The 16,553-nt window shown below is 38.7% G+C and overlaps 1 protein-coding gene across 1 annotated transcript in view; it reads right to left on the minus strand.

The window, feature by feature from the left end:
* Window positions 1-2,991: 2,991 nt before the first annotated feature.
* The window catches only part of LOC117287819 (ceramide synthase 1-like), a 30,238-nt gene continuing 16,676 nt past the window's right edge, over window positions 2,992-16,553 (minus strand). The window contains exons 3-6 of the mRNA XM_033768353.1: window positions 13,065-13,245; window positions 7,451-7,612; window positions 3,848-4,001; window positions 2,992-3,130 (exon numbers count right to left, since the gene is read on the minus strand). Of these exons, the coding sequence (XP_033624244.1) occupies window positions 3,002-3,130; window positions 3,848-4,001; window positions 7,451-7,612; window positions 13,065-13,245 (626 nt within the window). The 3' untranslated portion in view covers window positions 2,992-3,001. The remainder of the gene's footprint in view (window positions 3,131-3,847; window positions 4,002-7,450; window positions 7,613-13,064; window positions 13,246-16,553) is intronic.

The raw sequence follows: 16,553 nt of genomic DNA on the forward strand, positions 1-16,553 counted from the left end.
GACCATACCCCAAGCTCGCTGCATGGATCCATATTACACACGGTACAGTGTGTTTGGCAACACTTTCGTTTTCTTTCTTAAGTATAAAAATTGCCATGCAATAAATTGTTCAACATTGGAAACCACAACAAGTGGCATATTTGATGTACAGCGACAAAATTTGCGTATCTACAGTTAATGGACCCTGCATGGGCCGTGTGCATGTGCGCATTTGTGTCGTCCTTAGGGACTTCATGTGTGCATGTCATCCTGCTGATGTATCATAATATGCATGGACCGTGTGTGACTGTGTATCATCATAACCTATTATGTACGTAGACACCACCCATCAAAGATATAGCACAAGACGTCCTTGATCGCAGCTACAGACATGGATGATTGCATAACACAATCCTGTAAAAATGTCTAAGGAAACAAATAAATACACAGTTATTTGTTACATAATTAGTTCACATAATTATAAATGCATTGAAGGTTGTCAATTCAGAATATGACTTTCGCTGAATAGATAAAAGTCAATGCAGTAGCTGCTTGTTGCCACCACATGCATTAGTATGAGCCATTTTTAACCACTGTTGGTTATTTGGATTCTGACACGGCCTACAAAAGCTACACAGAATAACAGCATCACTCTCATATGACCATAAAATTGAGGGGTTTAAGTGTCTATTGGCCCAATGCACCCGAGTAGAGCACGGTTATACTCCATGTGAATGAAAATGCAATGCATATTTTGACAGCACGAGTTCGCAAAACACATTTTGAATGAGTTCAGCACAGCGAGACATTCCCGGGGCAAAACATAGCTGTGACATAAATAACACAGGAAGTATGAACCGGGCTGCAATTTGTATTGTCTGTAGTAGAGAATTTGCTATCCTCAAATAGTTTTAATTATTTTAATTTTAAGGATCCCCTTTTTGATTCCATTTGGAAGAAAAGAGTTTCCCTGTTGAAAAGCACTACGGCAATGCTTTTTGTAAGCCTGATGCCCTTAGACTGGTACAATATCTTTATAACTTGACTAAAAATGGCAGACCATTGGGCAGGCTGACCATTGGGCAGGCAGACCATTGGGCAGGCAGACCATTGGGCAAGTGGACCATTGGGCAGGCTGACCATTGGGCAGGCAGACCATTGGGCAGGCTGACCATTGGGCAGGCAGACCATTGGGCAGGCAGACCATTGGGCAGACTGACCATTGGGCAGGTCGACCATTGGGCAGGTCGACCATTGGGCAGGCTGACCATTGGGCAGGCAGACCATTGGGCAGGCTGACCATTGGGCAGGCTGACCATTGGGCAGGGAGACCATTGGGCAGGTGGACCATTGGCCAGGCTGACCACTGGGCAGGCAGACCATTGGGCAGGCTGACCATTGGGCAGGTAGACCATTTGGCAGGTTGACCATTGGGCAGGCTGACCATTTGGCAGTCGCGCTATGTTTTATGTATTTAACAAACATCAAGTTTATAATACCCCATTACCTTCATTAAAAAAATCTGTTAGAAACTGCTTTTCATCTAAATAAATTGGGGGGAAAGAAAGCTTCATTATAACGCAGCCCTTCTTCAAATGTTCACTATGTAGCTTACCATATTATATACAAAGTTTTAGTCTAACCTTTTCATTACAAAAATCCTGAATTACATCAAGAAAAAATTCATCCTTATTGGTATTGAAGTATAATACTATTTACAAAGACCTAAGTGTCAGTTATTTGAACATAAGTTTACAGTTAATTTATATGAGCATCAGCAAACAATTGATATTAATACTTGGAGAAAAAAAAAAGATGATTGAAAAAAGGCAGTGTCAACCATGTTTTAAAAACTCTGAAAATAAATCCTTCAAAATAAGAATGCAGGATCCAGAGAGGCTCAATTGTAAGAATTTAATTCAGGTACAATGCCTTAGTTCTGTTATGCAGAAAAATATTGCTTAACGTATTTATATACCTTGCGGAAAAACCCCAAAACAACAACAACAGGGAATCAGTCACGACAATGTAAAGTCTTTAATTGTGCCAAGCAATTGGTGGGCAATGTCAATGTGTGCTATTCAGTGAAGAGCGCATTTTAGGCGACACAGCATTTACACCGTGCCCACGAAAATGGTGAGCGTGGCACATTTGCCGCGTGTGACGCGAGTGCAAGGGGTCATCAGACACGAAGCGCAGGAAACCTGCCACTGTCTCTCATCAGTATTTTGTCATATTTAAAAATGAATGCTTTTCAATAAATAAGGTGAAAAAACCCCAAGGATGCAATGAAACTCTCGCATGAAATTCTGTAAGTCCAATTCAAGACATTTTTCTGACACCAAAGGGTTTTCAATTGGGTATATATTTTCAAGAGGGTGGGAAAATACACACTATGTAACTACACTGTTAAAAAAAAAATTTTTTAAATGCCCTTTTTTTTTTAGTGCATCGACACAAACCTCCATAAATTTAAATGGCTGAAGTTTATTCTGAAAGACTTTTAATTTGTAACGGATCTAGAAAATTATATAGTGTACACAATTTTGATTCAAATAAAAAATTTGTAATGATCTCTTCAGAACTTAAAATGTTACTAGTAACAAACCATCGTTTGCTTTTGATCTACTCAATTATTTTCTTTTTCATCCACCACATGGGTCGGATTTTAACTTCAAAATTAAACTTGTGAACTTTTGTTAGTATAAAAAAGGGTTAAGAACCATCAATTTGCACAGCTACAACTGAAACAATGGGGAGGTTTAGCTGCACGTTACGCGAGCAAATACGTGAACGTGAACGTCAGAAATTGTGTTGTTAAAATCTCACGTTTTTAGCATAAGTGCTGTTACCATTTTTCACTTCAGGTAGCAGACGTCGTACTGTACGTAAGCATGAAATTAGCACAGAGTGGTGATGTACATAGAAACAAAACAATCTGTTGACATTTGCGTTCATATGTTTGCTTGCATGACGTGCAGCTAAACCTCCCTATTATCATTGCCTAAAGGTGTGAATTCTTCTATTCGGTCTTTTGCTCTTTCTTGGCAGCATTAGCTTTAGCTATTTCTTTGGTAACGTCAAGGTCACGGATATCATCCAACTCTTTCATCTGTCCAGTTGCAACTTTCTTCAAGACAACGAGGATGTGCTGTGGGAATTAAGTGAAGAAAATTAAAGAAATGTGAGGTTATATTTAAAGACACTGGGCACGTTTGGTAAATGTCAAATGCCAACCGCCGATTTCACCAAAGTCTTCTTAACTTAGGATAAATCCTAGGACTAAGGACAAGTAAAGTTCCGCATCCAAAGACGTAGGACGAATTGAACCCATCCTAACTCAGGACGGGTTACTCGTCCTAACACTCGAGATAGGATCAATCCTAGCGCTGTGTGAAAACGCCTGCAGTATTCTCACTTGGTGTTTCCCAACAATACTATGCATAAAATAACAAACTTGTAAAAATTTGGGCTCAACTGGTAATCAAAGAGAAAAAGAGTTATTGAAAGAAAATACACCCTTATTGCACAACTTCGTGTGCTTTCAGATGCAAGGTCTTTTATTATTTGGGTAAAAAATTATTCTCTTAGCCTTAGAGGAAGTATAATAACATAGACAACTTTTGCCGACAGAGTGCGTTCATTGAAATATTTCTCAATGTTCATTGTTGACCGATCAGTGATTCACGAAGATTTTGTTGTAAACGGAATTCAAAACATGTTCAAAACAACCGATCCTCAAACCACAAGTTCATTAATTGTTGTTGATGGGAAAAGGATAATTTAGGGCTGAAATTAATTAAGATAAAAATCGTCCAAAACGATTTTTGAAGTGAAGGAGTGAAAGTATTGCAATCCATTGACATACCATGAACCAGTAGATATCCATGGCCAGTAGAATCCAGAGCATGATATTGAAGATGATACCAAACGGCATGTGATGAACCTCGTTCTGCTTAGCAACCAATGGTATGGTGTTCTTCAGTACCTTCAACGGGTACCAGTATAGACGCATCACACACCTTCAAGCAAATAATATAAATGTACAAGAAAATACATCAATAATAATAAGTATAATAATAATAATAACTTGTCTTATACAGCGCATGTATCTACCAACAAGGTGTTTGCACCTTATAAGGGTTTACAAGGTGCTATGGCCCATTTAGCCGCCACATCCAGGAACACCGGGCGAACCCCTTCTCTTTCTAATAAGTGCACTGGGTTCTTTTACATGCGTTACACATGGAACCAACGGCTTCACGTCCCATGCGAAGGACAAAGCAATGGTTAAGTGTCTTGCTTAAGGACACAAGTGCCACGGCTAGGGATTCGAACCCGCACTCTGCTGATCAGACCCACCAGGGTTTGAATTCATTGCTCTTAACCGCTCGGCTATGACACTACCACAGATCAACCATCTTAAGCAAAATATTACAGACAAAATAATTTGAGCTTTCCTTGCATTAGAAACCAAGAACATCGCGTGACGTGTCATGTTCTAGCGGTTAAGGGTACCAGATTCAAACTCTGGTGTTTCTGATCACAGATTGTGGGTTCGAGTCCCAGTCGTGCCACTTGTGTCCTATTAAAGTAAGGCACTTAACCATGATGTTTTGTCCTTTGCATGGGACGAAAACCTGTTGCACTTATCAAAGAGAAGGGGTTCACCCCGGTGTTCCTGGTTTGATTGGCAGCGTATTGCGCAACCAACATCATTTTGTAACCCATTACATTGTGCTATATCTCATGCATGTGCATTTAGGTCTCATACCTTGTAGAAAAATACTGTATGTTTAAAGCGCCTTGAGCATCACTGAGTGACAGATATGCGCTCTTTATAAGAAGCCACTATTATGTGTTGTGGAGTGTTGTGCACAAGAGGTATTGCACAAGTGGTATTGTTATTGGTATCTGGTGCTAAGTCACCCAAATATGGGTTCGAATCCTGGTCGTGACACTTGTGTCCTTAGGCAAGATACTTTACTATAATTGCTTCTCTTCACCCATGGGGTATAAATGGGTACCTGCGAGGGTAGAGGTTGATATTGTGAATGAAAAAGCCTTTGGAGCGATATAAACTGTTGCCCAGGTTGTATACTCCCAAGGGAGCTGAGAAACATTAAAAGGGATGTTACTGGCCCTATGACCAGGGCACTAATGTAAAGCACATTGATACGGTTATCTTGATTCAATCATAGTTAAAACAATGACAACAGCATTTCTATATCAGATTTAAAGGACACACTATTTTATTTAAAAACAAAGTTCATCACTAAAAGAATAACATTTCCTGAAACAGATGAGAATTTTTGGGGGCTTTGTATTATTTCTTCAGGCTTTTGTAACCTATGAAGAATTCAGCACCACCAAAAATTATCACTGCATTTTGTTATCCATTCTGGGTGTATTGTGATGATTTTATAGGTTTATTCGGACGAGGACTCATTTACTCTTAAGTGAAAAACAACAATGTGCTGCTGTGGTTTCCCCATTTTAAAGGCAGTGGACACTATTGGTAATTACTCAAAATAATTATTAGCATAAAACCTTCCTTGGTGACGAGTAATGGGGAGAAGGCGATGGTATAAAACATTGTGAGAAACGGCTCCCTCTGAAGTGCCATAGTATTCAAGAAAGAAGTAATTTTCCACGAATTTGATTTAGAGACCTCAGATTTAGAACTTGGGGTCTCGAAATCAACCATTTAAACGCACACAACTTCGTGTGACAAGGGCGTTTTCTTCTTTCATTCAGTTCGGAGCATGCCAAACGCACAGTGAATACACTGTTTGCCGAATACCTGTACGTGTACGAGGAAGGAAGTCTCAGTTTTAGATGTGGGAGGAAAACCTCAGAGAAGAATTCTTGGGAAAACCGACGCAGTCAGATAAGGACTAAAAACCCATTCCACGAAGTGCAACCTGCGTGATTTGAACTGGGGTTCTAGAAGTGGAAGGCTAGGAAAGATACATGAACCACAATGCCAACCGTATATCCCTTGTAGAGTGTCATGGCAGAGTGGTTAAGAGCATCAAATTCAAGTTCTGGTGCAACTTCTGGAGTGTGGGTTCGGATCCCGGTCGTGACACTTGTATACTTGAGCAAGATACTTTACTATAATTGCTTCTCTTCACCCAGGGGTATAAATGGGTACCTGCGAGTGTAGAGGTTGATATTGTGAATGAAAAAGCCATTGGAGCAATATAAACTGTTGCCCAGGTTGTATATTCCCAAGGGAGTTGAGAAACATTACAGGGATGTTATTGGCCCTATGACCAGGGCACTAATGTAAAGCGAATTGATACGATTATTGTGAAATGCGCTATATAAGAATTGGTTATTATTATTATTATTGTCCAATTGTCCATGCAGGGTTCTATCTTTCATGACTTTTATGAGTTTGATCCGCAGCTTAAAACAAAAAAAATAAGCAAATCTGCCTCCATTTAGCACCAATACGCTAGATTGTGCATGTTCCATGGGCAGACACAGTAACTGTGATGTCATGTACATACGTAGCAGGCTGTGCAATTGACCGTGGAAACTACAGGATGAGGTTGCTTATATACAGAGCAGGTAAGGCTTTTTAACAAAGGCAATTTCCAATGTTGTGGAACAATAGTATGCAGTTTTTATATAGCCCTTTATAAAGGCCAAGGGCAATCTCAAAGGGCTCGTTATTTTTACGATGATCGAGTTATGAGACCTATTATTTGTCTATCTTTGTCTTTTTTTATTCTGTGCTGATTGCTTCTTTTTTTTTTTAGGAATAGTTTTGTAAATTGCTTAGCTCACTTTCTTTGTATATTTGTAAAGCACTTAGAGAAAAGGAGATGTGTGCTATAGAAATAATGATTTAAATGTTAATGCAATATGTATGGGTTAACAATACGAAGTACCCAACTTTCCTTTTATGTCCTTCAGTGGCCTTTTAGTGTCAAGGTCGCACATGTTCGATCTATTTTATGTATTCTATAAGTGCCATTATCGTACATGTACATGTATTCAAAAAATGTCATCAATCATACATGTAGGCCTACTATATGTATGGACCATGATAGGCATGTTATCAGGAGGGGGGGGGGGGGCGGGCATTATCACTCAGTGTCTGGATATATTCTAGCCAAACCAATAGATAGAAGACAATGAAGAAGTTTCAGTTTTAAAAATACTACTGACTTTGTGATGAACCAAGGGCATTGCAAATCAGCAAGACGCAATTTTTAAATAACATTCTGAAGTTTTGTTGTGTGCCAAGTCTGTCATCTGTGATTACATCTTCATGTCTTTCAAGAAATTCTGAAGGCGCAGGGAGTTCAATTGAAAATCCTGAACTTGGGAAAAATCCCGATGCATCACAAGCCTAAATGAACCTGTGTACAACTCTATGAATGGTCTGAATAAAAGGTCAGTGGGACGGTTTAGACAAATTTACATGTATACGAATGAAACAAGAGAATGTTCGTACCAGGAAAAGGTGAGGAAGGTGAAGAAAATATTGGCCAGCATTTGAAAAATATTATGCTTCTTGCCGTTGCGGAACTTGAGGTAAACGCAGACTTTGGAGAACTCTAAGAAAATGTCATCGAAGTCGTGAAAGAAGGACACCAGGATTCCAATCTTGTGATATCTGAGGAAGACCAAAGAGAAAAAGAAGAACAAAATGAGGGGTGCAACCAATTAATTGGGATTTGTCATTCGAAGGATTAATCTAACCAGAGAAAATTTTAAGGATTCACCCAAAAAAAAAATACTATAGTAATGTTTCGGTTTTGGTTTTGTTTGTTGTTACCCTTACACCTATGTACTGATATCATTCGGGTGGGATTTGACCCCACAACATTTTGTATCGATAGAGCAGATGTCTTACCACTAGACCACCAAGCTATCTCGATGGCTAGAGACAGCTTGAATGCATAGCAGTGGGTGGAACAACAATTTAATAGATGTTAATCTTTGCATCCGGGATGAACAATTAAAAAAATGCTCAAATTTTTTGTCAATTATAAATTATACCTTGTTTGTTTATTTGACTTTGTCTTCAATTTCTCAATTTTCTTTCTTTTGTCTTCAACAAAAACAACAATCAAAGTGGTACACTCCAAAAAACCTAAATCTTACAAATATTATGACAGCTCTCTTAATTTCCTGGGTTTTTTTGCCACAGAAAATTCAGCAAAAAGGAGGTTGGTCTGAAGATGGTACTGTAAATATCATTAAACAAACAATATCACGGTACTGTATATGTAACTTAATTAACATTTCAGTAGGACTGATGTCCTTTTGAATTGCACTTCGTATCCAATTACAACACAGTGCGATAACCAACAATTAATTTGCCAATGCGACACAAAAGAGTGCATTCATAAATGATGGTACGTGGCAAGCCCTCAGAGCAGTGCAATCGTTAGTTCAAGTTCTTAGCCACCACCGTCGACCCTGCTTGTCGTCACAATACCCCAAGGTTAAATTCAACCAATCACAAAATGAGCAAATTATAGTCACCGTTGTTGACTCATGAGTGAACCCGTTTAACACAAAAGGTAATGCATACTCTCAAGAGGCCATTACTATTCGAAGAGAACATTTTGATAAATAAATAATTTAAAACTGCGGTCAAAGTCTCAGCTTTAAAGTTTCATGGCTCGATTTTTGCCGTAAAAAAAAAAGGATAAATTGTTTGTATTTTCACAAAAGGTACTAAATCTCTAAAGACGGCATTACTCTTTGAAGAAAACATTTTGATAAATAAATCGTTTAAAACTACGGTCACTGTCTCAGCCTTAAAGTTGCATGGCTTGATTTTTGCCTGGAAATAGAAGACGAAATGTTTGTATTGATCAATTTTTAAAATAAATTTATAGCACGGCTTGTGTGTGGCCACCATTCTATATTTAATACTATAGCTCACAATTTGTGCAAGAGAATCTGTGCATAAAGCATCTGTGAATCCATGTTCTTACAGAACTTGTCTGCGGCCAAAAGATTACTTTTCCTTCTCTGTTTGGGGTCTGCTATCGGTAAACCTTGATATTTTGCCAAGATCTGTATCATACTCAGTTGCTGTACAGGCATGAGACAGTATTTTGTCCTTCAGCGAGCGGAAAAACATTTAAGGAATTATGTAAAATAAGGCAGGGAAAAATTTCATTTAGCACTTTTGTATAGCAAAATATTTGAATGCACACTGACTGCATGCTAATATTGATTAGCTAATTTATGAATTTGGAGTAGCAACTGATACATTTTGTGTAGCATTTTGCTCTGCTATACAAGGGAAACTGTCACTGCAAGGGCTGAACTAGTGTGATATAGGCTTTAACAGACACTATTTATTTGAGGCTATTGAATTGAATCACCCTTTCTCCCTTTTCAGTGGCCCTGCCCCGATGTATTAACTTCATGTAGACCCTACATGAACAATTTTGCCCTGAGCCCCTTTCACACGAGAGAAATTTAGCAGGGGTCCCTTGTAAATTGTAGCATGGTTGTAAAAATGTAATGTACCAAGTGTGAAAGGACAACAATTGTTTCTTCTGTCAAAGTTCTCTTGCAAAATCTTGTCAAACATTGCTACATTTTACAACCATGCTACAATTAAGCAAATGACCCCAGTTAAATTGCTGTCATGTGAATAGCACTTTAATGAGCTTTCTTGAGACAATCATGAATATTTGTGTGTTAAAATCAACAAAAGGGGCAGACAGTTTGGTTCCATGGGAGAGAAAATTTCCTCCCGAGTGTGTCAAGGTCTCATTTAAATGCGCGTTGGCTCTGCTCCATTCAGTGACTTCAAGGCAACAGGTAACAACAACACTGCTAGAGATTGTTGCTAAGGAAGAGTGCCAACATTATGGGGTGATTTCTTTTTGCTGTTACCATTATTAAAGGTTATGGTAATGATTAAAGCAAATATCTGGGCGGAGCAATTAAGCGTGGGTACCTTGTTTTATTTCAGTTTGAATTTTAAAAATATTAAAAAGTTGCACTTTGTGTGACTCACAAAACACAATGCTCTGATCTTTGCTAGTAAAATCTTCGCAAGCATGGATAATTTTTGTCGTATATGTACCTGTAGGTCACGACATGCAACAAATCTTCCACTTGCGGAAGTTTTGACTATGACTACGGAATGTGCAAAATCCTTGGGTAAACGGAACCTTTGTCACCGCTGCTTACTCGCTGACAGTTAGTTTTGCGCATGTGGGAAATTGTTGACGAGCGCCCTCTTGAGTCAAAATCGTAAACAAAACATAGCCTTTCAACAGTTGAAAACGATCTGAGGTCATCGCGATTTTTGACCAATTAAAAGCCAAGATGGAAAACTAAACATGAATATGCAATGAAGTTAGTTGCGATGGTCGGATTTTGAGTCGAATTGATCCTTCAAAATCTACGTAATGTGAATTTTCTTGTTGAGAAATAGACCTCACACGTAAGAAATATATAACAACTAATGTTTTCCACTCAAAATTGAGAAAGCAAACCCTTTGAAAACAATTCCCTGTTTATTTTTGTAACACATGACGACGTTCTGGTGAAGCATTTTTATCAAGAGTAATGTACACAAGCATTGGGCAATTGCGCTTTTTGTGACGTGTGCACATTGTAATAAACATTGTGCATTGTATGCGTTTGTTTAGTTTGTATGTGAAACATGTAGGCCGCGTCAGAAAAACGTCGGTGGAATCCCACTGATTTTGATAATTCCAGAGGGTTTGCTGCTATATAAACGGAATAATTTGATAAAATAATAATTTTCCTCTACAACAAACATTGTTTTAATATCAGGGAAATTCAATTTTACTCACAGCACTAACAAAACTCATCGTTGACGTCATTCGGTCTCGGTTTTAAAGTCATAGAAACATGCACAAAACAGCGATGGGGTCACTGCTATGAATAATTCATCTCATGTTGGACTTTCTGAAAATCTCGCGCATGCGCAAAACTATTTGGCACTCGATGTAGAGCTCTGAACAGCGGTGTTGTTCATTGAATGATGCCAAACAAAAACAATCAGTACTCATATATATGTGTAGCAAGGGAGCATATATGGTTTTTTGTCATGTGAAAAGGGCTTAACATAAAAACTTGCACTGGGGGAAAATACATCTATAGCAAGATGCATTAAAGAAATCCAATCGCCTCAAATTGAAAAGGTCTACTATAATAGTTCAGGTTCACCAAGTAGGCTTTCAAAGTGAGGGGGGTAATGCCCTCATGTTTTGATCCAATCAAAGTTTTTCCAAAGGACTCTGAAGAGAGAATCTCCTTGAAATATGCACCCATTGTCAAAAATCAGTAAACAGTTTCAAATGCAAATTATGTATGTATTATTAAGGGAATAAAAGGTTAGCGACTAGTTCTTTCACGGCCGTTTAAAACAGGCAGGGTCGAATTGCCATGTGATAAAGGCCTGAGCCAAAGTGAAAGAACTGTAGCTACCCTAGTAGCTACCCTTTTATTCCCATTAATAACTACCTTTTGGGTTTAAAGTAAGAAACTCTGTAAAACTTGTCCGTTTCCGACGTGCTTGAGCTCTGTACACGTTTCTACCTCCATGGTGTATGTTACATGTACAATGCCCGTGTGTTGCATGCCTATTTCCGACAGTTTCTTAATAAAAATCTAAAACCACCTGTCATTTCAATCTCTCAGAGTATTTTATCGAAACTGCACTAAGGTCATCCTGGTGTACTTTGAGAGAATTGCGCTTGCATGATCAACTCAAATGTGTGTGGGTCTATTCAAGAAATCGTCTAATGACATGAATGATAACAAGCCATTGAGGGATACATAATGTTATCATGAGCCGGGCATTGGCCTTCAGTAATACCACTTAGCAATTAGTGTAGATGATTAAAACGCATGACGGAGGTGAGCTAACAACAGTTTTTCCACAGTTTACAGATTGGCTTTAAAGGAGGTGTGCAAGCCTTCAGTTAGGCCTATTACAGAGTACGTCATCTGTACCCTCTTTAAAGGGAAGGGTAATTGTCAAAGACCAGTCTTCTCACTTGGTGTGTCCCAACATATGCAGAAAATAACAAACCTGTGAAAATTTTGACTTTTTTTGGTCATCAAAGTTGCAAGAGATTAATGAAGGAAAAACCACCCTGATTATCAATAGCTCTCCATTGCTTGTTGCCAAGTAAGCTTTTACGCTTACAATTGTTTTTTGTAATTACCAATAGTGTCCAGTGCCTTTAACCAGACACTGTACCTCAAAAATATTCTCGCTACTAGTATTATTATGAAATAGGGTTGCGGAAAGGGTACCCCATCCAATTCCAACCTCAAATGTTTTCCTCCCGATGACCAAAATTGATATTAATCCCGACTATTAATACATTATGTTTTCCTCCAGCCAATTCCAACCTCAATGTTTTCCTCCTCCCGATGGCCGAAATTGTTATTAATCCCGACTATTAAAACATTACGTTCAACTTCTCCCCCAGCCAATTCCAACCTCAATGTTTTCCTCCCCCGATGGCCGAAATTGATATTAATCCCGACTATTAATACACTTTGATCTCCCTCATCCAATTCCAAACCTCAATGATTTCCTTCCCAATGGCCGAAATTAATATTAATCTTGAATATTAATACAATTATGTTTTCATAACTACAGCTGAAGGATTACGCTCGTGTGAGTCTACAAAAATTTGGGGTAATGCTTTTTCAGCAGTACAAAATCACATTTACAGGCACTGGAGAAAACGGCTCCCTCTGAAGTAAAACAGTTTTTAAGAAAGAAGTAATTTCTCACCAAAATATTTGAACTGAATTCGAGACCTCAGCTGAGGTCTCGAATTCAAGGCATCTGCAAGCACACAACATGTTCGACAAGGGTTTTTTCCATCAGTCTCGCAACTTGGAAGACCAATTGAGCTCAAATTTGCACAGGTTTGTAATTTTATGCATACATGTATGTTGAGATACAGCTAGTGAGAAGACTGGTCTTTGACAATTACTAAAGGTGTCCAGTGTCTTTAAAATTAATGTTTGAAATGGGTAGCTGTAGCTGTATGATGTGACTTCCAAGGAAGGGGGGAGGTATACACATATTTCTTTAGTACCTTGTCGCATATGAGAATGCTATAAGCGTGAGAGACAGGACATGATGGAGGGACATGACTATGGTATCCGTTCGCCATATGTCGTGGAACAGCGTATCCACAATACGATGTAGGTAGTATCCTCCCTGGATTGCATACACAAGGTAGATGTCGTAGGGAACCGCATTGCCCGGTGCCCAATCTGCGAGAAATAGACAACAATTCAAAGTTCAGTTAAAGCCATTATACACTTTCGATAAACAGTATTATCTTCAAGTACACGCCAATCCTCCAATCAGATTCGCAGAATGGAGTGGTGATAAAAACCTATATTGCTAATAGTATCAATAATATTTGCTTGAAGATAAATACGTTATCACACGCGCGCTCGCGGAAAATATAGCGCGTCTGTGTCCCATATCAAACTCGACCTCGTTGGATATGGGACGCAGACGCGCTGTATTTTTCCATGTTCCACTCGCGCTTGTGTGACAACTTATACTGTCCAAAGGCCCACACTTCGTGTATCACAACTTATATATAAAATAACAAACCTGTGAAAATTTAGGCTCAAACGGTCATCAGAGTTGGGAGAAAATAACGGGAAAACCCACCCTTGTTTCCGCACGTTTTGCCGTGTCATGACATGTGTTTAAAATAAATCCGTAATTCTCGATATCGAGAATTGATCATTGTTGTAATGTTTTCTCAAAAATTAAAAAAAGAAGTCTTTCACCATTACCTTCTGTAAACCCTGTAAGTTATTTGTAAATCTGTGAACTTTTTTTTTCCTGTTCCGAAAGTGTATAATGGCTTTAACGAGTTTGATCACCGATCTTGGGTACAATACAAAACACAATGTTCACAGATATACGTTAAACTTAAAATGATGGTAGAAAGCTTCCCTTAAAACATTACTTGCTGAGGTGCTGAAGTTTTTCAGAAATGAGTAAACAATTCCTGAAAAATAATTGTTTTCTCACTGGGGAGAAAATTGTTTTAGCATGTACAACTGATTTACTTTTAGGGGACTCTCCTGAAAAACGTGCTCTGTAATAGTGCCTCGGGGTTGGTTTACCGTGAGGCGATTAATAAATCTAATTCATTAATATGAATAACGTCTGCGATTCATCATCTGTGTACTATACAACCTGGCATGATGGTTGTCCCTTTAGAGGCAGTGGACACTGTTGGTAATTGTCAAAGACTAGCCTTCACAGTTGGTGTATATCAACATATGCATAAAATAACAAACATGTGAAAATTTGAGCTCAATCGGTCATCGAACTTGCGAGATAATAATGAAAGAAAAAACACCCATGTCACACGAAGTTGTGTGCGTTTAGATGGTTGATTTCGAGACCTCAAGTTCTAAACCCGAGGTCTCGAAATAAAATTCGTGGAAAATTACTTCTTTCTCGAAGGACACCTCTCTTATGCTATGACTGTCAATTTTCACGGGGAGTTTGAACTCTGATGATGTCAAATTTAATGAATCGCGATTATATCGAATATCGCGATATATTGTCGGCGATATATCGTGAATAAAATAAATCGATATGGCCCAAGCTTACCTACATGCAAACAAACTTTGATATATAAGTAGGCCTATAGAATTACAGGTAGTTGGGATTGGAGGGACAGTATGTAAACTGATGGACTACAGGAACAAAAACAGAAACTTAATGTGACCTCGGACTGTTCCTAAAAACATGCCAGGCTTGGCATGATAAGGAATAACCTTGGATAAGACTAGTTAATCATCCATGCCAGCATGGTCAATCCATACAATTTGAAGAAAAATAAGTCCATAACAGCCTGCTAACATTTAATAACTGTTTTCAGTCAGGTTCTTATTTTTTTTCCTGCAAGGAGGGGGATCTACATCATGCAGTGAACGATTCTACAGACCGTATTGAAAATGATGTCATCATTAAAAAAAAACCTGTCCTACAACATGGAGTCTGTGAGCGTCTGTGAGCGTCTGTGAGCGTGTGTGTTTGTGTGTGCGTTTGTGTGCCTTAGAAATCAAACTGGGAACACTACGTGCTGCATTGATGTACACGTTTAGACGTGTATACTGTTTGCCCTACAAGATGGCGACTTTCATAGAAACAAAGGGGTCTATACAGAGCAAAATACTATACAAAACGTATCAGTTGCTACTCAAAAATCATGGATTGCCCATCAATACTAGTATTCAGCTGTCGATTTCACAAAACTCTTACTATCTAAGGACTAATCTTAAGACTTAGGACGAGTCCCAACCCTGCACTGTAGCATGCATACCTTAAAGGGTCGATGTAACTTTTGTAGTAGGACAAAAAACACAATGTCCACAAATTTACACTCAACTTTCACAGTTTGAAGATAATGATAGTAGAAAGCTTCCCTGAAAATATTACGTGCTGAGGTGCTGTAGTTTTGGGGAAATGAGTAAAACAATGTCATGCAGGCCTGTATGCTTCGTTTTTGAAAGGGCAAGGGCACCAAGGCATTTTCTCTGTGGCAAAGGGCACCCTATGAGGAAATTGTAAATTTCTACTGGAGCATTTCAAGGGCACCAAAGAAATGGCAAGGGGCAACGGAGGCAATCGCCTCCGTTGCCTCCGTGAAGTATCAGGCCTGGGAATGGAAATAATTTTCGTCTCAAGAGACGAACACTATTTTTATCATTTACAAAAATATTTTTATTACATTGTTTTACACATTTCTCAAAAACTACAGCACCTCAGTAAGTAATATTTAAAGCTTTCCACTTTCATTATCTTCAAACCCTGTAAGATTAATCCCAAGTTATTCTTTGTGAAATCAACGGCAGTGTGCATATTAATTTAAACAAATTCAGCAGCCTGTAGAGAGAAAAAGAAATGAGTGGCATGCCCCGCAGTTATGTCTCTTAAGTAAACCTGGAATCTGATGGCAAAGGGTGCAAACAAAAATTGTATGATATTATACTACATTGTACTATGTACCTCTCGTGATCTGGGTCAGTACTAAGTTGATTAAATTCTGTTGTCCTTATTTCGACCCCCTTGGAATAAATAAACCCTTTGCATTATGACATCACAAGCCAAAACGGTATTTCCACCAATGTGAATGAAGAGCTTACACGTGTACGTAATATCATGAGTCCTGAGCAGCACGTTATGTATACCCATGCATGTTTCCATTGTTTGACATCAAGATGGCTGCCAATGCAATGAGGTAATATAAGTAAGTAATATAAGTAAGACACTAGAGAAAATTTGCCTAAATCCAAAATGGCCACTCATTGCATTTTTAGGCGAACGATGAAAGCTTTGACGAGGTGCATGAAGTCACCACGAGGGGGTTGAGTGAAGCTAGCTCTTGTCATGGGCTCACCTGAATGAGCACCATAGGGTAATCTCTAATCAAAAGCACCCGATGAGAAAATTCCCCTCATCTAAATTTCAGAGATCCAGGATGATGAGTAACTAACCATCATTTTCCATTGGCCTTACATAATAAGCCTTGAGGGTTACCATA

The sequence above is a fragment of the Asterias rubens genome, chromosome 3 (genome assembly GCF_902459465.1).
Source record: "Asterias rubens chromosome 3, eAstRub1.3, whole genome shotgun sequence".
In the NCBI taxonomy this organism is placed as follows: Eukaryota; Metazoa; Echinodermata; class Asteroidea; order Forcipulatida; family Asteriidae; genus Asterias; species Asterias rubens.